This window comes from Cryptotermes secundus, unplaced genomic scaffold (genome assembly GCF_002891405.2).
Source record: "Cryptotermes secundus unplaced genomic scaffold, Csec_1.0 scaffold671, whole genome shotgun sequence".
NCBI lineage: Eukaryota > Metazoa > Arthropoda > Insecta > Blattodea > Kalotermitidae > Cryptotermes > Cryptotermes secundus.
Window position 1 is genome coordinate 806,501 of NW_019724595.1, and position 24,801 is coordinate 831,301.

The 24,801-nt window shown below is 43.6% G+C and overlaps 1 protein-coding gene across 2 annotated transcripts in view; it reads right to left on the reverse strand.

Moving 5' to 3' along the window:
* Positions 1 to 24,801, reverse strand: part of LOC111862387 (progestin and adipoQ receptor family member 3) — a 65,586-nt gene extending 40,785 nt beyond the window's left edge. The window contains exons 1-2 of one of the 2 annotated variants that reach the window (XM_023847729.2): positions 24,434 to 24,801; positions 11,616 to 11,733 (exon numbers count right to left, since the gene is read on the reverse strand). In XM_023847729.2, coding sequence (XP_023703497.1) covers positions 11,616 to 11,720 — 105 coding nt within the window. In that variant the 5' untranslated portion in view covers positions 11,721 to 11,733; positions 24,434 to 24,801. Of the gene's footprint in view, positions 1 to 2,664; positions 3,219 to 11,615; positions 11,734 to 24,433 lie in introns of those variants that run through there. The other variant, XM_023847731.2, reaches the window with a different exon arrangement.

Genomic DNA, 24,801 nt, shown 5'->3' on the forward strand with positions numbered 1-24,801 from the left:
GAGAAGATCAGTTGGACCGATTATGTGAGAAATGAAGAAGTGTTAATTAGAGTCAGTGAGCAGAGGAATATCCTACACGAAATAAGAAAACGGAAGGCTAATTGGATTGGTCATGTTTTACGCAGAAACTGCCTTCTAAAAGAAGTTATAGAAGGAAAGATAGAGGGGCGGATAGAAGTGACAAGAAGACGAGGAAGAAGACGTAAGAAGATGCTGGATGACCTTGGGGACAGAAGAGGATACTGTCATTTGAAGTAGAAAGCTCTAGATCGCATTAAATGGAGGAACTGTTTTGGAAGAGACTGTGGACCTGTCGTCTGACAGATTACTGATGATGATGATGAGTGGAGAAAATTATGAACACAGTACTGAAACTTCAGGTTCCATAAAAGGATCGTAAATCCTTCAGCATCTGAGCATAATAGCTTCTCAAGAATGCCTTAGGCATCACAGAATTAGTTGTGATTGGCCACGGCTTTCCACAGTAGGCAGCATTGAGGTGTGACATGTATTCCAAAAAAAAAGTTTGCCAGAAGTGTGTCTCAGTAAAAGGAAAGACTTTTTGCGCTTGGCCTCTTTGTGGGATGATATGGCAAGAAAAAAGTATCTATACTCTCCAGCTACATAACCTCAATTTCGCTGCTAACCAACGGTTAGGTTAGTATTATAATCGCTAATGTTGTCATAACTCTGGTTGCTTGACCTGTAACACCTCAGGCAAACTGCAGACATTCGCAGGCTCCCCCTGTTTACAGGAAAAGGAATGACAATGCTTTCTAATCCGAAACGGACATCAGTGACAGTCTGTCCTCTACTGTGTACGTCTGGTGAATCAGTAGCAACCGGTGCCAAGTCTGGCACTGACTGAGACATGGGTTGGCACCACTGATAACAGGTTGTCTGTATCGATATCTACAGCCATTTCATAACTCAACAGTTAATCAGTCAAAACCTATGTGTTGTGGTTGTGAGACTTTGAAGCTTCCACATTTTCTCTAGACAAGCGATTCGCAGATAGCAGTAAGGTTGTCAGCCTTGTGCCCCGGCCACCCTTTACCCCCCAGGAAGATTCCTGGTACTCATTTCTGTTAGAGGCTGAGTCTACCCCAGGGCCATAGTGCGCCTGAAAGGATTAGGTCAATTGAAAAATCCAGTGACCTCATCGGGAATCGAACCCGCGACTATCCGGCTTGTAGCTTAGTGCCTCAACCAAAATGCAGGTAAAAATCATTACATAATGAGAGGAAACAGATGTTTTGAAAATGTGGCACAGTTCAGATATTTGGGAACATCGATAACCGATCGAAACCTGATTCAGCAGGAAATTAAGAGGAGACTGAACTCGGGTAATGCTTGCTACAGTTCAGTCCAGAACCTTTTGTCTTCTCGTCTGTTGTCTCAAAACATAAAACTTAGAATACACAAAACTATAATTTTGCCTGTGGTATTATATGGGTGTGAAACTTGGTCTCTGACATTAAGGGAGGAACATAGACTGAGGGTGTTTGAGAAAAGGGTGTTGAGGAGAATATTTGGACCGAAGAGGGATGAAGTGACAGGAGATTGGAGAAAACTGCATAATGAGGAGCTTCATAAATTGTACTCTTCTCCAAGTATAATTAGAATGATCAAGTCAAGGAGGGTGAGATGGGCAGGGCATGTAGCACGAATAGGGAAGAGGAGGAATGCATATAGGATCTTCTACGATATATTCCGTGTAGCCCGTTGAAAGCCAACCTAACTCTCACCGAACTACATGGAATTACATGACACAAGACAGAACGTCTCGTAACCACCGCTGTTGGCGGCGCCATAGCTCAAGCGGTTAGTCGCCGGCTTCCCACCGCGGCGGCCCGGGTTCCAGCCCGGGTCTGGTCAAGTGGGATTTGTGGTGGACAAAGTGGCGCTGGGGCAGGTTTTCTCCGAGTACTTCGGTTTCCCCTGCCAATGTTCATTCCACCAATTGCTCCAGAATCACCCTCACCTATCATCTGGTGCTGGTACAATAGGCCAGAAGTGGCCGCAGTACAAGGGACTTAGTCCCACCCCACTAGCAATAAAACAACCCACCGTTGTTAGAGGGAGCCGGGATTGCGTAGTTGGTATAGCGACTGGCTATATGCTGGACGACCGAGGGGTCAAGAATTTTCTTTTCTTCATGTCGTTCAGACCGGCTCTGAGGTCCACCCAACCTCCCATCTAATTCGTACCGGGGGCTCTTTCTCCGAGGGTAAAGCGACTGGGGCGTGAAGCTGACCACTTACCTCCAGCTAGTGCCGAGGTAAAGAAAATGTGTATCTATACATCCACTCCACCATACGCCTCCATGGGGCAGTGCTTAATTAGTTAGGCACAGGGACAGCTTTATCTTCACCGCAGTTAGAACCTCAAATCGCATATGCTGTTGTGTAAACCAAATATGCGAATTTTGCCATATTTTCTTAGGACTGCCGCATAAACCTCTTACACTATCATTTACAGAATATTAATATCGATTGTTGAATACGACACATGACCAATGCTTTTCGACAAAACGTCATTACGAAAAGCATCCAAGGCGTGTTTAGAGTTATTTAATTTCTTCGGGAACCGCAAAGGAAAATGTGGTTCTGAGACCGCTCTCCAGATGTAGACACATATGGGCGAGTTACACAGCATACGCACCTCCAACAGAATTTCAGCCAGCATAATCCAAACCCCACTGAAAGCTGCGTATATGAAACTGACATCCATATGCTACACAATGCCACTACACATCACACTGTATGAGCGTCTGCACTGGACACTGGGCCACCACTGACGCCACTGACTGTGTTTGGTACCGTCTCACTTTCACTCTCCCGTGGCTGCCGTCTGTCGAAACGTCAACACTGCCCCGCCACTCCGCCGTGACCACTTTCTTCGCTGACTTTCTCTTCCTTTCTTTCTATCCGTCCTCTTCCGTTATTATCTGTTACTTCTTCTCTATCTTTCGTAACTTTATCAAGAATCTAGGGTTATTTAAATATGTCATTTTAACTGCACAAGCCAAACGATTTGTTTATTTATTTAGACCTGTGTTTCGTTTACCGACGTCTTCAACAGTTCATCTTACAGGACTACAGGTAAGGGCGTGGAACAAATCGGTCGCTGGCTCTACAGCCCCCTTGGGCCCTGGCCTCTGATTTGCAGTTTTATGGTTATTTTACAGATGCTAGGACTCCTTGGGCGAGTGATCATCCCGTCGTAGGACCGCTACCTAAACACAGGACAACACAAACACAGAAAAAAACGCATAGACACACCAAACATATGCCTTGTGTGGGATTCGAACCCATGATCGCTGCTTCCGAGCGAGCGAAGACAGTGCATGCCTTAGAACGCTCGGCTACCGTGCCCGGCATATTCAGCTACTATATCAGTATTTTCCAAGAGGGCCGGAGGAAAATCGCAAATAATAGTCAGCAGAGCTGGTTTCCCAGTAGAGTTTGAATCGAATACGTCCTGAATACATAACGGGAGCGTTCTCTTCTCGATGGAGATCTTTGGCAATATGTAAATGTGAACGTAAAGTTGTCCGTGCTTCATTAAGCACCATGCTAAAAGACGTATGAAGGAGTGGCGGTATAGCTCCACATAGTCATTGACTTCAGCCCTATATTGAGGTGAATGACCACTTCGGGCTCCGGAAAAGTGGGACCCAGAGTCAGTCTAGAAGGACTGGAGAAGAGAAACGCCTTTTGTCCATCTGTCTATGTATGTATGTATGTAGGGCTCTAAACCCTCTGTTGGGCCTTGGCCGCTTTTCTTCAGTTTCTTGAACGTTTTACAGTCGGTAGGACTCCTATGACGAGGGCTCAGCGCGTCGGAAGGCCGCTACCTACACACGAAACCTCACAATCACAGAATAAACGCACACATTCATGCCTCGAGTGGGATTCGAACCAAAGATGAAAATGTTCGAGCGGACGAAGATGGTCCATACCTTGGACCGCGCGGCCACTGTTATCGGCTCTTGTACCCTACCTGAAAGAAAACCCCAATTCCTCGGTCGTCCAACCTATAAAAACTTATTTAGGATATCAGGTCTCCGGACGGAGGTTGAATCAGAGACCTCTCGGGTACAAAGCAGGAGTGCAGGTCACTAGTCCGTGACTTCCGGTGACAGGTCATTTAGGTCAAATTAGATGCGAAGACAGTGGTGAGCAAGTATGGATTTGTAATTCGAATCGGGCAAAACGCTGACACTACAGCAGCTCACTTACTGTACGCGTACATACGTGCACACGCGACAGCAACTCAGCTTATTGTCACCTTCCGTCTGCTCTGATAAGGACGAGTGCAATATGCCTAGTTACAGTTAATACCGATAATATGTATTACAGAAGTATGAACGTAAACCAAAAAGGACCACTGAAAAGACCAAGGAGTAGGTGGGTGAACAATATTAAAATGAGTCGTAGAGATGGTATGGATTGGATTGATCTGGCTCAGAATAGGGACCAGTTGAGAGCTCTTGTGAACACGGTAATGAACCTTCGGATTCCATAAAATGTAGGGAAATTCTTGAGTAGCTGCAGAATTGGCAGCTTCTTAAGAAGGGCTCAGCTCCATGAGTGAGTGAGAGAGGGCCCGGTATAATTGATGCCAGGTCCCGGTACCGAACCGCGGCCCGCTGGTTGAGAAACAGTGCTACAGACCATCTCCCCAATTTGCCCTCGTAGTGTTGTGTTCGAATACGCAAGAGATAATATTACTCGTACAATTACGTTTGCACTTAGAATAATAATTTTATATGTTCTTAGCAATAAGTACATCATGAAATGTCAATTCTGTTTGCCTGCATGCTATATCTTCAAAACGACGCAAATAAAAATTCGATTAAATTTAGTTCAGCGGCTCCGTAGTAAAGAGCATCAAAAAATTCTTATCGGTTCAATATCATACCTACATAAAGTTGAACGTTACCTGTCATTTTACGTAGATGGTATTGGTTTACATGTGTGAAGGAAATCAGAATTATTATATATGCATCAATTCGAGCATCGGTGCTGCATAAGCACAATTCATGATTGTCTAAACAGTTCATTCCCAGAATGTGTGACGTGGCAAGTAGCTGAGGTAGCGATTAATTTGCTGGCCGCTTTTCATTCACGCCTGTTCAGCATTTTCTGTCGTCTGCATCTTTTCGTTTTGCGTAAATTCAATATCATAATCATACGTTGCTAACAGTTCAGCAATTTTTGCATGTACTTAAAGAAAAGTTAAACTTCGCGTTCATTTACGGACCGAGGCCTGAAGCATCAAGTTCTTCTGAATAATGGTGTCACGTGTAGGGGTGGTGAGTGTGATTTATAAGATGAGTTTTGGATTGGACGATTGGATTTATTGCACCTTATATACAGTACTCTGGACTACAGACAATACAGCGCCATTACTGAACTACACACACTTTACAGTTCACCGTTACACATGCAGTACGTTCCTCTGTCTTCACTAGTAGTATCCTGGCAACGGATTTATAATAATCTCACTATCAATTCAAATCACACATGAAGTCTTCTTTTCACCGCCTAATTCCTGCCTTGTCATTTCTTCTCAATCACCTTGGACTGCCATCTGCAGAACTCGACCCAATTCTCGACAACACACTCAAACGACCTTCTTTGTCCCTTTATAACCCCTAGGCACGGACTACGCAGGAAACACAGCCATTTTATTGTTCATAAGGCTTGTTTGCTGATCCGATGCCTAGCAATGGACGTCCTATTGTTGCGTGCGTACGTTTCCGCGGGAATATATCTATACGCCACAATATTTAAAGCTCAGTCCCTATCTCACAAAACACACTGCGTCTCCAGTACCAATACATCAAAACTGTTTTGAAACATAATCGCTGTTTATTTCTAAAATAACATGAAACATACAGGATGTGAACAAAATGCAGAGCGTTTTAATGTTAACGAGGTACCATCTTGCTCTACACGGCTACGAGGATATTACACCAGCGTATATAGTGTGACGTCGATGGCGTAGCGCGACGTCACTCGCGAGGTCACAATACGAAAAATTCAATATTACTTCACGGTCTAATAAACGAAGGGATCATAACATTAAAATGGATCTTAAAAAACAACCAACGAAAGCTGGACTAGCTTCATCTTGAAGAAAGCAGTCTTCTGTGATTTGGCACCGTGTATATGTGGTGTTAACCGACGTTTCGGAGGAACGTATCGCCTCCATCTTACCGGTTCTCATGGTCCCTTCGCTTGCAGATTTCTTATATTTTTTCTTCTACCCTGAAGATGGAGGCGATACGTTCCTCCGAAACGTCGGTTAACACCACATAAACACGGTTCCAAATCCCAGAAGACTGCTTTCTTCATAGTTACCGCCGTGGAAGCCTCAAATCTTACATAGCTTCATCTTGTTCATGAGAGGGCCCAGTCGTGGGGTCTTGTAAGGACGGCAATAAATATTTTCGTTCCGCAAGAGGCAGGAAATTTCTTGAGAACCCGAAGAACTATCACATTTCGAGCAGGCCATGTGTGTAACTGCATGGAGGGTGGACTGGGCCGACGCAAGGCCTCTGCATACACGGGGATAAAACCAATTCCCAGACCGAGACTCGAACTCGTGATCCTTACGTACCCAAGATGTCCACGATATACAGGACTTGTGTGACCACTGTGGTCAGCATTGATTTAAAGCAGTGGTTCTCAACCTTTATGGGTCTGCGGTCCGGTAAATTCCCTTTCTATAAGACGAGGGTCCGGTTAAGGTCGCTGCCCGGCGCTTGAGAATCACTGATTTAGAGCACAGTAAAATGACAGACAGTGGACAGGCATTGGTGGCAGTCAAAGTAAGATATGGCAAAACAGTAGCACAAAACCTGCACTCGTATACACACCTTGGATACAACGTATATATGCTATGGAACTATCATTAATATGTAACTGACTCCAAGAAACCGAGCTCTTATTGAGAAACTGCCAGTCGGCAAGAATTTCCCAACATTTTATGGAACACTAAGGTTCACGACCGTGTTCACAAGAGCCTGCCACTTGTCCCTAAGTTGAGCCAGATGAAGCCAGTCTCTAAGATCTTTCTTAATATTAAAATATAATAATAATAATAATAATAATAATTACCCTCCCACCTACGGCCGGGTCTTCCTACGGTGGGCTGGCGAGAGCATCCTTAAAGAAATCCAGAAGAGGAATACATAAACATTTAACAAGCGTAGACAGCAACTTGAGATTCGAGGTCTTCATGAGGGTAACTATGAAGACTGCCATGTGACACCGTATAGTCTTGTACATGAAAGTATTGTCTCCATCTTCATGGTAGTAGAAGGATCAAGACTAAGACTGAAGTCTAGTAATGAACCCCAAGAGGGATTCGACAACAGGGAGAGACTAACTGATGGTCAGTCGCAAAGCGCCTGCACTTAGAGAAAACGTTAACAGATGCAGAGATGTGACAGTAAACAGTGGATTGCAATGAGATTTCATTCCTGCTAAATTATTGTAAATGTATGAAATCATTTATCGCGAAGATATCACGCTTAGGAAAACACATATACACCACATTATCTTGAGAGACACAAAACCACGTATTCAAACTCACACCCTGAAGATAGGGAGGAATGTGGTTCCTGAAACGTCGCGCAATTTTTAACCAACTGACACGGCTGGTATCCCAAGAAAATGTTTATCAACGATTTCAGAATCTCAGAAATAATTTCAGTGGAAAATAACCTCTTAAATGAGCCACGAAATAGAGGCAACATGGATGAAACCGGTTTTAGTGCTATAGACAAGCAGAGAAAGTTGTAGCGGTGAAAGGGTTCAACTGTTTGCAATGTCACGCCAAGAAAGAAATGTGAGCATGTGACCAAGGTACGTACAAGACGGAAGATTAACAGTTTGGTCTCTACGTCCCGCCCCCTTGAGGGGGTAAAATTTATATAAACCTTCAAAAGACGTATTTAAACACAGATTCAAAGAGGGTTTTAAGGCCATGTAGGTCGACAGAACTCTGTCGTCGCTTCGGAGGAATATATCGCCTCCGTTTTCAGGGTCGATAAGTAAGTCAAGCAAGAAAACAGGACTAAGCTGCCGGCAAACAACACTGAAAGAATCTTCCTCTTACTCCATCTAAAGCGATAAATCATAGAAGTCGAATGCCTCACATTAAGGCACAGTAAGCCCCTGTCTTAACATCAATAGGATTTAATGACAGCAAGACCTGCGAGATACCAAAGTATAAGGATTATTCACTCACGCAGCTCAGCCCTTCTTGAGGAGCCGCCAATTCTGCAGCTATTCAAGAATTTCCCAGCATTTTATGGAACCCAAAGGTTCATCACCGTGTTCACAAGAGCCCTCCGCTGGTCCCTATCCTGAGCCAGACCAATCCAATCCATACCATCCAATTCTATCTCTCTAAGATCAATTTTAATATTGTCCACCCACCTACGCCTTGGTCTTCCCAGTGTTCCGTTTCCTTCTGGCTCTCCCACCAATATCCTATATGCATTCCTCTTCTCCCCCATTCGTGCTACATGACCTACCCACCTCATCCTCCTTGACTTGATCATTCTAATTATACTTGGAGAAGAGCTGCAAGTTATGAAGTTCCTCATTATGCAGTTTTCTCCAACCTCCTGTCACTTCATCTCTCTTAGGTCCAAATATTCTCCTCAGCTCCCTGTTCTCAAACACCCTCAGTCTATGTTCCTCCCTTAATGTCAGAGACCAAGTTTCACACCCATACAGAAAGAGAGGCAAAATTACAGTTTTGTATATTCTAATTTTTATGTACCGAAGTATAAGAATAAAAAAGAAAAATGGCAGGAGGTTCCGGAACGTGAGCCACAAAGAAGGGGGCTGCTGACCCCCCCCCCATTCTGCGCTGAACGTTAGGAAATGTGAAGTGCTCATGCAGACAACTGCAAAGCGCGGTACAGAACGGAAGGAGTTAGAAGAACAAACGCATCTACCGTAAGAACGTTTTATTTAATTTAATTTTATGCTTTCGTCGGCTTTAGTGTTGTTTAGTTCGTCATTGATTTGTGTCTTATTTACGCGTATTCGTGACTGTTTACTAACTTCTTCATCTCCACAACAGACTTCCAAAATTTCTTTTCTGAATATTTATACTACATGAAATGTAAACAAACCTTGACAAAGGTCCTTACTTAAAAACAGTTAACTATTTGTTCTTCATAAATAATTTATGCTCTTTATCTATTTCCTACTAATTTGTTTATAATAAAACATCGCTGGAAATGTCATTTCTTGTATCGATGCCCCCAATTACTGTGTTCCATTATATTCTCTGGTTCCACGAATACAACACAGCATTTTGCAGTCAAATATTTCAAAGGCGGCATCTCCCTTGGGATGTAATAAATAGCCCCAACCTTCGGGGGAAAACTGTTAGAAATTCAATTTGGGGACATTAACATTCTTTCCTTCTATTGACATTCATTTCTTTTATACCTGAATAGCAGACATGCTGATGTGACACCTGAACGTAATCTCATTTTAAAGCCGTGGAGGCCCATAGAGTTACGAGACGTCGAGGCTCCCACATTTTCTCTAGACAGTCGGCTCACAGATGGCGGTAAGTTTGTCAGTCTTAGGATCCAGCTGGCCTTTACCTCTATGAAGATTCCTGGTACTCATTTCTATTAGAGACTGAGTCGACCCCAGGGCCATAGTGAGGCTGGAAGGAGTAGGTCAGCTGAAAAATCCAGTGACCTCATCGGGACTTGAACCCGCGACCTTCTGGATTGTAGCATAGTGCCTCAACCAACTACGCCACTGCGTGTCCCCATAATCTCATTTCCTCCTGCTCTGAAAAGAACAAACACAAGCACGTAGCTTCCTGAAAATGAGGCATCTCTTGCGGAATAACATTCAAGATAATATGACAGCCAAAGTGCCCAAATTGTTACTATATACACGTATTATCCGCTCAGTAAGTATAACCGCTCTCTCGCTCTGATGCGAAGAGCAAAGATGGAGGGTGTCTGAGAACAAGAGACACAGGAGAATATTTGGACCCAAGAGGGAGAAAGCAACAGGACGCTGGAAAAAAATTCATAATGAGGATCTTCACAATTTGTACTCGTCCTCTAACATCATGATAGCACAGTCGGTATAGCAGTAGACTAAGGATGGATGGCGGGGGTTCGATTCCAGACAGAGACAAGAAACCTTTCTCTTCTCGACAGCGTCCACTGTGATTTAAATGGTTAACAGCAATGGAGAGGAAGATACTTTTAGCGTGAATCATGGGAGGACCCGTTGAAGTGAAATTCTCATTATGACACAATTTAAGAACCTGTTACGATAAAATAAGAGTGAGAGTTATGCTACAGTAGCGAGAACAGCTACGCAAATGCGTTGTCTGTAATACCGAATGACTCGATGACTTTGCTGTTCGTTTACTGCAGGTATAAATGGATTGTTAAAAAGCTGTTCATGTTACACATTTAACACTATTTAAATCCATATACAATTTACGTTCAATATTCACCATATAGAAAAAAATGTTTAAAATACTGGTCGTAACCTTAGAGAGATCTATATTTCACGTAAAGTGTCCATTTTCTGTTCTACAAATTGCTTCCTTGAAAAGCGAAATTTTTTTCCCCACCCTTGGCACTACAGCCCCAGTGGGCCTAGGCCTACCTCCATGAACTTCTCCGTTCACTTCGGTTTTTCTAGATCTTAGACATACGGTAGGACTCCTTGGGCGGGTGATCAGCTAGTCGCAAGGCCTCTACCTGTACACAAACACAGAAAAACGCACACAAACATCCATGCCCTGAGTGGGATTCGAACCCACGATCCCGGCTTCCGAGCGAGCGAAGACAGTGCGCGCCTTAGACCGCTCGGCTACCGTGACCGACTGAAAAGCGACATAGTTACTTATATTTTCACGTAAAGTATGGATTATCTTGCACAGACAACTAACTCCATGGAGCTGAATTTTTCTTGAGAAGCCATCAGTCGCTCAGCTACTCAAAAATTTCCCAACATTTTATGGAATCCGAAGATTCGTTACCGTGTTCACAACAGCCAGCCACTGGTCTCTATCAGACCACCCCATTCTAACTCTCTAAGAATTAATTTTAATATTATCCTCCCGCCTACTTCTATGCCTTCTTAGTGGTCTCTTTCCTTCTGGCTTTCCCACCAAAATCCTATATGCGTTCCTCTTCTCCCCCATTCGTGCTACATGCCCTTCACGTCTTATCTCCATGACTTGATCATTCTAATGATACTTGGCGAAGAGTACAAGTTATGAAGCTCCTCATTATGCAGTTTTCTCCAACCTTCTCTTATATCGTCCCTCTTTGGTTCAAATATTCTCCACTGCACCCTATTTTCAAATTCATTCAGTTTACACGTATGTTCTCCCGTCCATGTCAGAGACCAAGTTTCAAACCCATACAAAACTAACAAAAATTGAATACGCCCAAATATTTTTCCGCAGGTTCCCTATATTAATTTTCATCGACGTCTCTTATTTATTTTCGAAGATAAAACACTCGAGCCCCCTCATTATGCTATTATGCACATAGGGCAAATCAATAAAAATGCTCTCGCAACGACACCCACCTCAGTACTAGACATCCGGTCTTTCAAACAGTCGTCGAGTTCTTCCAGTCTCTGGTTGTCGTCCTGAGCCTCGGGCTTGGTGTCAACGGCCATCTTGAGCTTCATAGCTTGCGTTGCCCTGCACAGACAAGCACATCACATCGAGCTGGCTAACGTTTCTACGCCCTACTTACTAGATACATTCCTCTTGTACGTAGCTCTAGCAACAGCGCCCTCAGGCACCGCGTTCGTCCACTCTTCCGCAATACACAGTCCCTAAAGTCTGTCTCCTGTACGAACAAAGAGTACGTCATACATTGTGCCGGCAACCTTATAGTACGTCTTGTGCAGATAACTTTTCTGACAGTTCCTGCGTATGTATGTCTAAACTTCACATCAGATTATGCACACCGAAACTATTCTTTTAAAAAAATATATAATCTAGTAACTTTCTGATGATGACGTAACTGTCTACGTCACTAACTGGAGATGACGCAACTTCGTTCCCATTGCGGATGGAGTATTCAAAATTCCACTGCTTCTTGCGGTATGCATTCCTCTTCTCCCCCACTCGAGCTACATGCCCTGCCCATCTCATCCTCCTTGACTTGATCATTCTAATTATACTTGGAGAAGAGTACAAGTTATGAAGTCCCTCATTATGCAGTTGTTTCCAACCTCATGTCACTTCATCTCTCTTGGGTCCAAATATTCTCCTCAACGCCCTGTTCTCAAACACCCTCAGTCTATGTTCCTCCCTTAATGTCAGAGACCAAGTTTCACACCCATACAGAACCACAGGCAAAAAGTATAGTTGTATACATTCTAATTATTATTTTCTTAGACAGCAGACGAGAATACAAAAGGCAGGTGTTGGCTATCTTGCCAAAATTGTTGCACTGTACAGCAATACCTCGCATAGTCCGGGTAATGGGTTCCGCCATATCCCGGACTGTTTGAAACCGGACTAATCGAGGAACTAAATACACAAAAAAAAATGATAATCGGTTAAAAAATCCCCATTTTTCAATAAATAAAACGCGATTAATAAATTCAAATATTATTATATTAGAAATAAATTTAAAAAAATACATGTTTTTCGCAGTTCTCTAAAAATCGCAATATTAATGTCTGCACATTTTTCTCCTTTGGCCTTTTCTCTTCATACATTTTTTGTAGCAACGAATTGCATTGTTTATCGTTCGGCGAATTGTAAGGCTACGTTCAACATTGGGATCAACTTCCATAATATGCTCTGACAAGGTTTCAACCATTCCAATGATTTTTGATAGTTGTTCAGCTGTTAATTCTCGTGCAGGCACTTCAACACAGTCGTCGTCTAAGTTGCCTCCCCTTGATCATTTATGTTAATAAGTATTTCATTATCTAGTTCATTAGTGTTCGATTTGAACGACTTGTGATCGTGAAATACCCGGTTCAGATCTCGGGCAAGTTAAGGGTATGCTGTCTGAGGTTGCTTGTGGCAGCTGTGGTTATGAACAGGTCTATCCTCTGAGATATGACGCCATGTAGTCCGTTTAAATTCGCCTTCAGGCTTGAAGGATAAGCCATGGCTTATCTTTCGACTTTGAAAATAGGGATGAAATGTATGGGGAATGAAGGTGTAGCTCCGCCATTCTTCACCTCGACACTACATGGAGGTGGTTAACTTCACAGTTCGTCCGCTTTACCCTCGAGGGATGACTCAACAGCACCCACTGGATAGGAAGTTGAGTGGGCGCCAAAGCCGGTCTGGGCGCTGTGGAGTAAAGAAAATTCTCTTGCCCTTACTGGGAATCAAAGCCCGGCCTTCCAGCCCGTAGCCCGTCACTATACCGATCGAATTATTGAGCGAACAAATTTTCAGATATAATAAAGATGTGTACTTGTGATGAAATAAATAATTTTCCTGGGGAGTAAAGCGCGGCCGGCGCGTAAGGCTAACACCCTTACCGCCATCTATGAGCCGATTGCCTAAAGAAAATGTGGGAACCTCAACGTCTCACAGCCCTATGGGCCTTCACGGCCTGGTACAGGGATAGCTTTACTTTTTACTTTACTTACTTGTGATAAAAATCATTTTCTCCCAAATTTGATTTTCATTTACTTATTTACCTCTCATAAAAACGAACTTCATGCCTGATGTTCTTCACACAATATTACGAAGATGCTCGAAGCATAGAGAATAAGATGGGTTGGGCATGTAGCGCTCATCGGGAAGACGACAAGTGGATACAAAACTTAAGTTGTAAACTTCAAGGGAGGAGGCCTCTAGGAGGACACAGGTGTAAATTGGAGGATAGCATTTAAATGGATCTTAGAGAAACAGGGTCTTAAGATGTAACGATGGGACCATCCCAGGGCTATTTTAATTAGGGTAATTACCTCTAGGGTTCATAATGGTGGGGATCTCTTGGTCAGCTGAGAGATTTGTAGCTTCTCTACATGAACTCTAGCCTGTATGACCAGAGCAGGGACAAAGGTTAAGTTTTATCGGCCATATTTTGAACACCCCTGCACAAAATGGATACAATCCGTATTGCAAGAATGTTCCGGCGTTCAGGAATTCAAAACAAACTGACTGAATACAAACCTTGAATACGGTACGGAATGTACAACGTAGTATAACAGCGCTTTGCCTGACGCAAGTACAAGCACAATGTAAGCACTTCATCATAAACTAGCACAGACGTGGTCAGGGTATTTTGAACATTAAAGAAAGATACTTGGCAGGGCATGTAGCACGAATGGGGAGACGAGGAATGCAGATAGAATATTGGTAGGAAAGCCAGAAGGAAAGAGATCACGGGGAAGACCAAGGCGTAGATGAGTGGACAATATTAAAATGGATGGGATGGTATGGATTGGTTGGTCTGGCTCAGGATAGGGATCAGTGGAGGGCTCTTGTCAACACGGTAATGAACCTTCTGGTTCCATAAAATGCTGGGAAATTCTTGAGTAGCTGCAGAATTGGCCGCTCCTCAAGAAGGGCTCAGCTCCATGAGTGAGTAAGTAAATAAAGAAAGATACTGCTAATTATTACAAAAATGGTAAGGTAGCAGAGCGGTCTAAGGCATGTACTGTCTTCGTTTGCTCGGAAGCCGGGATCGTTGGTTCGAATCCCACACAAGGCATGGATGTTTGGTGTGTGTATGCGTTTATTCTGTGTTTAAGAAGAGGCCTCGTGATCACCCGTCCATGGAGTCCTACCATCTGTAAAATGATCATGAAACTGAGAAGTCAGCCTGCGCTCCACAGTGGGAACGAGAGGACAAACAGAAAGGTAACAGGTAACGGGCCGTGGAGTTCCATAAGGTCATGAGATGTCGAGGCTCCCACATTTTCTAGACAATCAGCTAACAGATGGCTGTGAGGTTATCAGCCTTACGCCCCGGCCACCACAGGAAGATTCCTGGCACTCATTTCTGTTATAGGCTAAGTCGACCCCATAGTGAGGTTGGAAGGGCTAGGTCAATTGAAAAATTCAATGACCTGATTGGGACTCGAACCCGCAACCGTCCGGCTTGTTGTATAGTGCCACAACCAAGCACGCTGCCGCGTGCCGAGCGGGTCCGAGATGAAGCCCCACATATGCAAATGAGAATGTGATAACGTGCCCACTGGTCAGGGCCATGGAACTTCTGAAGGGGAGGTGATGGATGACTAGCAGAGGAAAACTGAATAATCTCGGAGAACATGTTCCAGTGTCATTCTGTCCGCCAAGAATCTCGTCTGGAATTGAATTCGAGGCTCTGTGGCAAGAAGATCCATGTTGAGTGGGTCCCTTGTGCCCACAGCATGGCGCGTCCTCAGGTTGCCCCCAGATATGGAAGGTAGCTACGAATGTATTGAATAAACAGCAATGGACAGCCAACAGCGAGTGGTCTTCCAGCGTTAGGTGGTTTGGTGTGGGTCCAAAAACTCCTCACAGTAACAAATAAGTTCGTTACGAAACGTTACAAAAATCCTCGGGTTTGAGGGCTCTTGTGAACACGATAGTGGACATTCGGGAAATTCTTCCGTAGTTGCGCAATTGGCGGCTTCTATGGGGTGGGTGGGTGAGTGAATTCGAAAAAGAATTATTCATTTTCTGTTTCTTCTCTTTCTCATTTTTCACAGCGGCTTCGTACGAAGACCAGACACTCACACACTCATGAAGCTGAACCCTTCTTGAGAAGCCGTCAGTTGTGCAGCCACTCAAGAACATCCCACCATTATATGGAGCCCTCCACTGGTCCCTATCCTGAGCCAGATCAATCCAGTCCGCACAATCCCACCCTATCTCTCTAGGATCCATTTTAATATTGCTCACCCACCTACGTCTTGGTCTTCCTAGTAGTCTCTTTCCTTCTGGCTTTTCCGCCAATATCCTACATGCATTCCTCTTTGCCTCATTCGTTCTACATGCCCTGTCTATTTCACCCTATTTTTACAAATAATACTTACTTTGTATGCCTAATACCTTCAATTATATTGTACATGGCAGTTTGGATCACGTGACGCTGCCTGCGCTTTGTACTCGATAAGCGCATGTCCGAACCTCAGACAAGACACCAACCATCTTAAGGCAAATTTATCGTGGTTCTTCTCAGCCCACCCAGTCAGATACCAGGATATTATCTTGAAATACGCTTAGATGGCTTCCCCATGTTTCCTCTCTAGCACAACAAACGCGCTCACTAACTCGTACTATTCGACGTTAAAGAGACCGCAGATTCATCGAACTGATGTTAGTGTCGATATCTCCCGCTGAAGAATAAGAGAAACGTTGAAGAGATCGCGGAGAACTCCACTTACGCTAATTATGTTACTTATGCTTATCAGGCTTTTAACAATAAAAATAACCACAACTTATTAATTAAATTATTTGCTTCCTGTCGAGCTGAACTCAACAGCCTGGGGTCAAGTAGAGAGTCAGCACACACAGAAACAAAAACAGACACAAGGACAAAATAAAAAGAGCTGATGCCAATCCCGTTCAAATTGCAACATCAATTTCTAAAAAATATTTATGGATTCATAGACCGGATTAACAGTACGAGGACACCTAGTTTGAGGACAGTGGAGGGGGAACCACGGAAGATATGAAAGTTACTTATTTTCCGAACAACGATACAAATACCAGTTATTTCTAGAAGAGATGAGAAACATTAAGTGCCATTATAAATATGTCTTAGAAACAAACCGCCTGAGTGGCTGGACCTGCAGAATAACGCCAGAAGAATTAAATTCTCCAACAAATTATCTAACAGTAGTGAGTATTTTAAAATACTGCTTGGCACAAGGCTACAAATAAAAATAATAATAACAAAAATTATGGGAAGAGCTAATTGCCTTTGATACGACTCGGAACCCGTAGAAAACGACGTATCAAACAATTCTTCGCGGCCGCGGGAATGTCTTAATCGAACTGTTACCTTGCAACGATCTGGGGATATACAGACAGACCGTCAGACATATGTCGAACAATTCTTCTATTGTTGCGTGTATTCGGTGCAGCGGGAACGTGTTTGCCGAGCTGTTGCCTAGCAACGATAGATGGATACATGTACAGACACACAGATTAATGGGAGGGATTTATGAAGTGCGCCACTGAGATGGGCTCAGGTGCCGTGATATTCATGCCGGGTTTCTTAAAGACTGGTTCAGGTATTCGAAAGTTAATAGGCGAGGATTAACAGACACGCATACAGCATGGAGATCCCATAAGTCTACTTTAGGAAAGCAGGCTAATAATAATAGTAATAATTTCCTCCCGTCTTGGTCGATTTTCCGTTACGTAAAAATCTGTGAGAGGTTTATTACAAGTTACTTTCCATCCCATATTTCTACACCCTTATAATTATTAAAATTATACGACTGGGATTCGAACGGATTTAGAGAGACTTTTTACCTTCAAGATTAAAAATGTATGTTGCTACACGCGATAAGTAAATGTAATTATCGTATTAAAATGTTAATTGGACTAGAACAAAGGGAGTGAAAGTTCCATGTTATGACTGTACTGCGCACACAACTTGAGTCTGACTGTGAGCAGAGCCTCCTTAAACCTTCGCTACCAAGTGCAAAGGTTGAGGATAGACCGATTCTTGAGTAATTTAAAGAAGGAACCCACGAGAATCCTTAATCGAGATTCGAAACCTGGAACTTCCGAACACGAAAGTGGTGCTAAGCGCTTGACCGCAGAGTTTGGTACGTTTGCAAACGATACAGCAGGGAGCACGATTGTTAGTTGAGTCGAGCTCTGCAAGGGAGGCTGAGAAGAAATGGCGCTGTAGTCGAGTTGACAGCCGACACACAGGTGAAAATCAGCCTGAGAAGAAAGGACTAAGAGGTTCGTGTGAAATGGCCGCACTTAAATATACGCGACTGCAGAGGAACGAACCGACACCTTATCGTTATCACGCATGCGACATTAGTTATGACGTAACCGCAACACCCTAATCATACGTGCAATGATAGGAAAAGCTTGCACCTACAAACACCAAATGCTAACAAAGGCACCTCATAACTCACCCTTCAGCTGGGAAATTAACCTGTATGCCCAGCTAAACACCGGAATCCCAATCATACGGGAGGGGGGTGGGGTGAGCAGGGTCATTTGACCTTAGTCACCTTAGACCTTAGCTAGGGCTGACCCAAATATAATCTTATTTAATTTTCATCATCATCATCATCATCATCTGCGTGGGTTAAGCTTACTGGCTCATTCCAGCCTCAAACGCCAAACCATCTTCTTCGTCGTCTTCTTGGATCACATCTTCCTGTCGGTTGACAACATGAAAGTTGCTTCGGGGCCCTCTCTGGCAGATGTTTCAGCCAATTTTTCTTCCTTCGTGCATTTCTTTGTCCAACTTCCTCATTCCCAATCCCAAGACCTTCCTCCGCTCCGACGCGTCCAGACCGGCTCTGGGGCCCACCCAGCCTCCTCTCCAATGGGTACCGGGGCCTCTTTCCCCGGCGGTGAAGCGACCGGGGCGTGAAGCTGACTACTCACCTTCAACTAGTGCCGAGGTCAAGAATATGTGGATCTATACATTCACTTCCCCATACGTCTTCATGGCGCACTGCTTAATTAGTTAAGCAAAGAGACCACTTAGAAAAAGTTAGTTCTCTCCATGATGCTCTCTTAACACGAGGAATTGCATTTTACATGCTTCTATACTTTGGAAGGCAAGAGACAGGTTTCCTTGGAATCGAACCAAGACCATACGACCACACGACACAGAATTCGCTATCTCAACAGTTTCCCAAGACCGTGGCCACCGGAATCAATTCTTCCAGAGTTAATAACAGTCTTATCGTCCATTAGCTCCTTATATTCAAACACATGATTTACGTGGCAGGGCGATTAGCATAAATCAGATTGCAATGGAAAGGTGCCCGCGTGGGTGGGCAGGTGACGAATAACTACTAATTAGTTAACGAAAACTCAGCATGCATTGTCAACATCCGCAGATCACGAGGAGGAAAGAATTCAAGGCTGGCTGGTGAGCCTGTAATCCAATGCTGGTGTCTCTTCCGCATAACAGAAGTTTTCCTATTTCCGGCCATAACAAGAAGGCCTTCAGACGACAATGTTCTGTTCTGGCGGCTGTATATGATTGGTTTTAGCAACCGATTACGGAATTCAGCGAGGAACATGACTCGATATTGCTTGAGGCTCGGCCCAAGAGTTGTCCGGTAAACTCTTCGGACGTCTCTAGTGAAACAAACAAAACAAACTCCGTGGCATGTAGTCCGCAAGCGAACTATACCGACAAAGCGACCGCCGCTTGTCGGCGAAGTTAGTGCCAACTTTTGCGGATAGAGGGTGTCACATGGTCAGCGCAACGGATCCCCACGGCCATTAATCTCGGTTTTCTAGACCGGAGCCGCTATTTCCTTGAAAGAGCACCTAAATTATCTTCATGAGGCTGAGTGGACCTCGTTCCAGACCCACTACTTCTCATAAAATTTGGTAGCGCCGGGAATTGAACCCGGTACCTCTGTACCTGCAGCCAGGAACTTTGACCACTAGGCCACAGAGGCGGTCCTCTGAATATAAATTCCTTGTGCTTAATTAGGCGCAATGCCATGAAGATGTATGGGCGTGGAGGAGTCGATCTATGTATTCTCATCTCGGCATCAGTTTCACGCGCAGGCCGCTTTAACCTCCGAGAAAACAAAACCCGGTACCCATCTAACAAGAGGCTTGGTGGATGGTGTTAAGTCAAACATCTTTTGACCCTGTCGAGAATCGAATACCGATTCCTCAGTTTTCCAGACCGTAGGCTAGTAACTATATCGACTGAGCTACCGAGGCCTCGAAACATCTTGTACAATCCTATTTTCTGGATTTTCGAACAAAACCTGTTGTTTTTATTTCATTTGATCAACTGACAAGGATACTGAGAGCCTTCTCATGCACTCGAACGCCATAGTGCTGTAGAAAGCAGCTCGCCTTCAGAAGGCTGTGCCCCCTTTGGCAATGGTTAACACTAATTTCCAGCGTTCCTGCAATTGACCGACCTGACAGAAACATGCAAGTGAAACTACATAACAGTGGAACAGCTGAGGGGAAACGAGGACAAACAGCTCTTGCATAGTATGCTATGAGCGACGGGTTAATTGTATCAATCGACTTAATATGAAGGCTATTCGGAAAGTAACTTCCGGCGAGCGGCTAGCAAAACAAGCAACGAGGAAAAAAAGTATTATATTCAAAAAATACGTACATACTTAAGCTATTTCTCAGCGTAATCACAGGCAGAACTGAGGCACTTGTATGCCCGTGTCAGAGAAGTATGCCGCCTATGCGCTCAGCCACGTTTTCACACCTTCCAGCAACTCCTCATTATTACTAAGCGCTGTGATCCCAGCCACTTCTTCAGGTAGGCAAACAGGTGGCAGTCACTCGGAGCGAGATCAGGGCTGTAAGGAGGGTGGTCAAACAACTCCCAGTTGAAATGCCCAGCAGTGCTCGAATACGAACAGCTGTATGCGAAAGGGCATTGTCATGAAGGAGCACTACACCGTATTCAGCACCTTTCGTTCCGAATAGCCTTACGAAATTATTTCAGTGTCTCGCAACACACCTCTGACGTCATTGCCGTCCCATGTTGCATTAATTCTAGCATCGGCAGTCCTGTCCTGTGCCTGAAGACAATTTCCGTCAGCTCAGGCAGGCCGACGTTTGTTTAAACTTTTCGGGCTTGTCTGGTGAATATGCGTACATCCACCGCTTTGACTGCCCCTTGGTTTCAGCATTTACAAATGAAACCCAGGTTTCATCCCCTGTTACTCGCACGGTGTGACTGAAGAAAGCATCGCTATCTTTGTCGTATCGCTCTAAAAAAGCCTACAAAAGCCGAAGCCATTCTCTGCGTTTTGTGCGCACCCGTGAGCATTTTCGGAAAGCATGTTGCGCAGACTTGTGATAGCCTGGCCTAACCGTGGTCGTCACGGATACGTTATGGAGTTTTCACATTACTACATGCTCGCCTCGCCAGTTTTACAAATAACTGTACACTTTAAATGACTGCACTAAATATTAATATTCAGTGTTTCTTTAATGATGACCTATTAAAGGTCAAAACGCTTTGGGTCGTTGAAAATATATTGTGATGTAATTTGATGGAATCTGTCATGTATACAATATAATGTAATACAAAGGTATGCAAAACTAGTGTGAAGATAAGGGTACATAATTAATCCTTCTATATAGGTATAGAAGCCGATTACAGTAGCCGCGAGGTCTAATGCGTGAAATGCCTTCGCTCGCTCGAATCGTGGAACCGTGGGTTCGAATCCCACTTAAGGTATGAATGTTTGTGTGCGTTTTTTTCTGTTTGTGTTGTCCTGTGTGCAGGTAGAGGCCTTGCGACGGGCTGATCCCCCTTCCAAGGAGTCCTACCGTCTGTGTAAAAAAGATAAGAAGATGCCAGGGCCCAACAAAGGGCTGTAGAGCCATTGATGAATGAATGTAGATACATTTACTATTGTCATTACCCTAGTCTGAGTCGCCATAGTAATGAACTGTCCAGATTTAACATATATCTTAAAACGTAAATTGTGTAGTAGGTCACGAATGAGCAAGCAGTCTTCTGTTCCACTGTATCGTGATAATTCTGTTATTACTGACAATATTTTACATTACCTTACATTTACCCTATGTTTTGGGCCGCGCCATAGCTCAAGCGGTTAGTCGCTGACTTCCCACTGAGGCGGCCCGGGTTCGATCCCGGGTCTGGTCAAGTGGGATTTGTGGTGGACAAAGTGGCGCTGGGGCGGGTTTTCTCCGAGTACTTCGGTTTCCCCTGCCTATCTTCATTCCACCAAATTCACCATCATCATAATCATCCGGGGCAGGTATAATAGGCCAATAAGTGGCCGCGGTGCCGAGTGGGCCCAGTTGGACTCCACCCCCACTGAGCGAAACTACCCTATGTTTTTCAATTGTCGATAGCAACTTAGATTTGTGATAATAAAATTATTATTATTGTTGTTATTATTATTATGTGTATTGTCCTTTCTCACCACATAATGGAATAACCATTCGAAATGTATTTATTTTATTTTTCTCACTGTTAATGCTAACTTTATTTTTCTTGGAATTATTATTAATTTATTGTCATTATATAGACTGTCATATTTTGTATTTTTTAGTTGTTTTGTGTATTTCTATGTACTCGTGCCAATTTTGTAATTGGCCTCTGTGCTGTTAAGTTTGCACGCAAATAAACACGAATTGAATTGAATTACTTCGTTTGTCTCCTTATATGCAGTAATGTTTTTTTTTTCCTCCAGTGCTTACCTCTAATTAGTCTTTGACTTTATGTTGTGTTTGTCCGGTATGTAACTACTTTTATCTACAGTGTGCTGTGTCTGTAATTGGCCTTGCGGCTGTTGGCTCAGCAGATAAATAATAAAGAATTGAATTGAATTTTGATGTGGATTTGTAATGTGTAGTATACTGCATAAAGGAAGTGATTTACGATGACTTATTTGTGTTATTCGTGGGAGACGGCGTTAAACGTCTGTCTCTTGCGCATCATTCCACAACATGTTGGACTGGAAAGGCGTACGGGGGAAAGCCGGGAAGTTAATAGTTCGACCGATAGCTTACATAACAAAGCACGAGACTTGCTGCTGAATTCCCAACGCTTGTTACATTTTTATGAGTTAAAATTATTTACACCCAAGAGAACAAAAGGAAGTGCAAAAGTGTTCCTCCCCTGCTCTTTCTACTAACATCATTCCATTGGTGCACAGTGTGCACAGAGAACAGACAGTCGGAATACGTTTTACTGCCATGTGAATATGGTGCTGTGGGCCGGAGTCTTTTCATCATGTGTTTAAGCAAACGGGGTACAATCCACCTCGTGAAGATTAAACTTTTCTGGGATACAGAGCCGTTCAGTCCACTGGCCACAAGGCGCTGCATCCTAGAAGATAGGATTCTTCATTACCACCGTTATGACAACCCCAGATTCTACATAACTATTCTCGTGCCTATATTATGTGGCATGCGAAACATAAATACATAAACACAATAATATGCTTCAATATGCTGCTACACAGCAGGTCTTACTATATGAGACAGTACAGACACGACCAAAACTTAATAACGTGTAATGGTACACATACATGTGGTCGACATGGGTCAACCGATGTTATAACACAAGTACTGTGTTTTTGGACATTATCCATCGTCCTGTTTTTAATTAAAACACACAACGTTTCGAGACTGTGTTCTGTCTCCGTCTTCAGGTGGAACCTACTCGGTTGGCCCCAATCAATAGACAGGACGATGGATGTCCAGACACACAATAATTGCATTGATATACCTGTCACAAATGTTAAATCATTCTTATAGCAGCTAATCGAAGGTAGAAAGTCAGGTTAAAAATGGAAATTAATTGTTTTAAAGCTAAGAGTAATTTAAGAGGACAATGACTTATTTTGCTTCAGTATATAAGGTCTTCATCCGGTCTAGAAAACCGAAATTAAAGGCCGCGGGTATGCGTTGCGCTGACCACGCGACAGCCTCTGTCCGTTACAGTTGGCACTAACTTCGCTTGCGGACTAAAGCCACGCAGTTTTCTTATACAAGGTCTTCAACCTATGAGACTGCGGAAGCGCCTGTAATGCGGCTACTGAGTTGGTTTTTATCGGGGAATCCAACAGACTTAAGTCGCAAACAGCTTGAACTAGCACGGTATGGAGTAACATTATATTCTTTGATACCAAACACAAACTTTACGATAATCGCAAAGAATCAGCTCAAGACGGAGTATAAAAGACTCCCAGAGCAGCACACAATGGAATTAACATATCTGCAAAGGCTGAACTAGTTCTGCTTCTCGTGTGGGCGTACCTTTATCAGTTCCTTTCCAAAAACAGCTCTGAAATATGACGACCACTCACAATAATTTCCGAGTTCTGGTATTATTTCCACACTAATCCTAGCTCCCGAAACCCTCCAGGGTCGCCGCGATTGCATAAGGGAACGGCGCGGCCGTCTGGGATGACAAAATTTCAGGGTCCGCGCATTTAACAAACCATCTTTCTGTCTGTTAAATGAAAATTAATATCTACAGATCTCCAATTCGCAACGTGCTCTGAATTAACGATACTAATGACAGGTTTTCTTCACAAGAGTTAAAAGAGTTTTAAGTGTGGAAGGTGTAGCATTTTTTGTCGCGTGGGATGGCATTTAGCTTGCCCCAGTTTTAATATTCTATAACCTGTCACTGAATCTGGGTTTCATTTACGGTTACCAGCCCAGACGCAAATTAATCACACTTACCCAAGTCAGGGTATTGTAAAATTACACCATTATCTTCCTTGATTCTTACCTTTGTGTAAGCACGGAGAATGAATGAAAAGTGATGAACTATACGTAATTTAATGCACGCATTCAATGCCGCCACAAATCGCTGGAGTAAAGGGATGTGGAATACAACAGATGACACGTAATTTCCTTCCACTCGTACTGGCGAGGTATAAATTGAATTTTAAGAGGACGGTAAGGACTAATCCACGTTCAAAATATGTATTCTTGCCAAAGTAAACGAGCCGTGTACGCTCACACAAGAACCAACGAAGGCTATCGCAAATACAGAATGTGCTAAAAACTCGAAATTAAAAGCTAAACTTTTCTTTCGGAGTTCTTAGCGTTCCGACGCGGCGGGATGGCTTCAGCCGCGAACTTAACTCGACCACA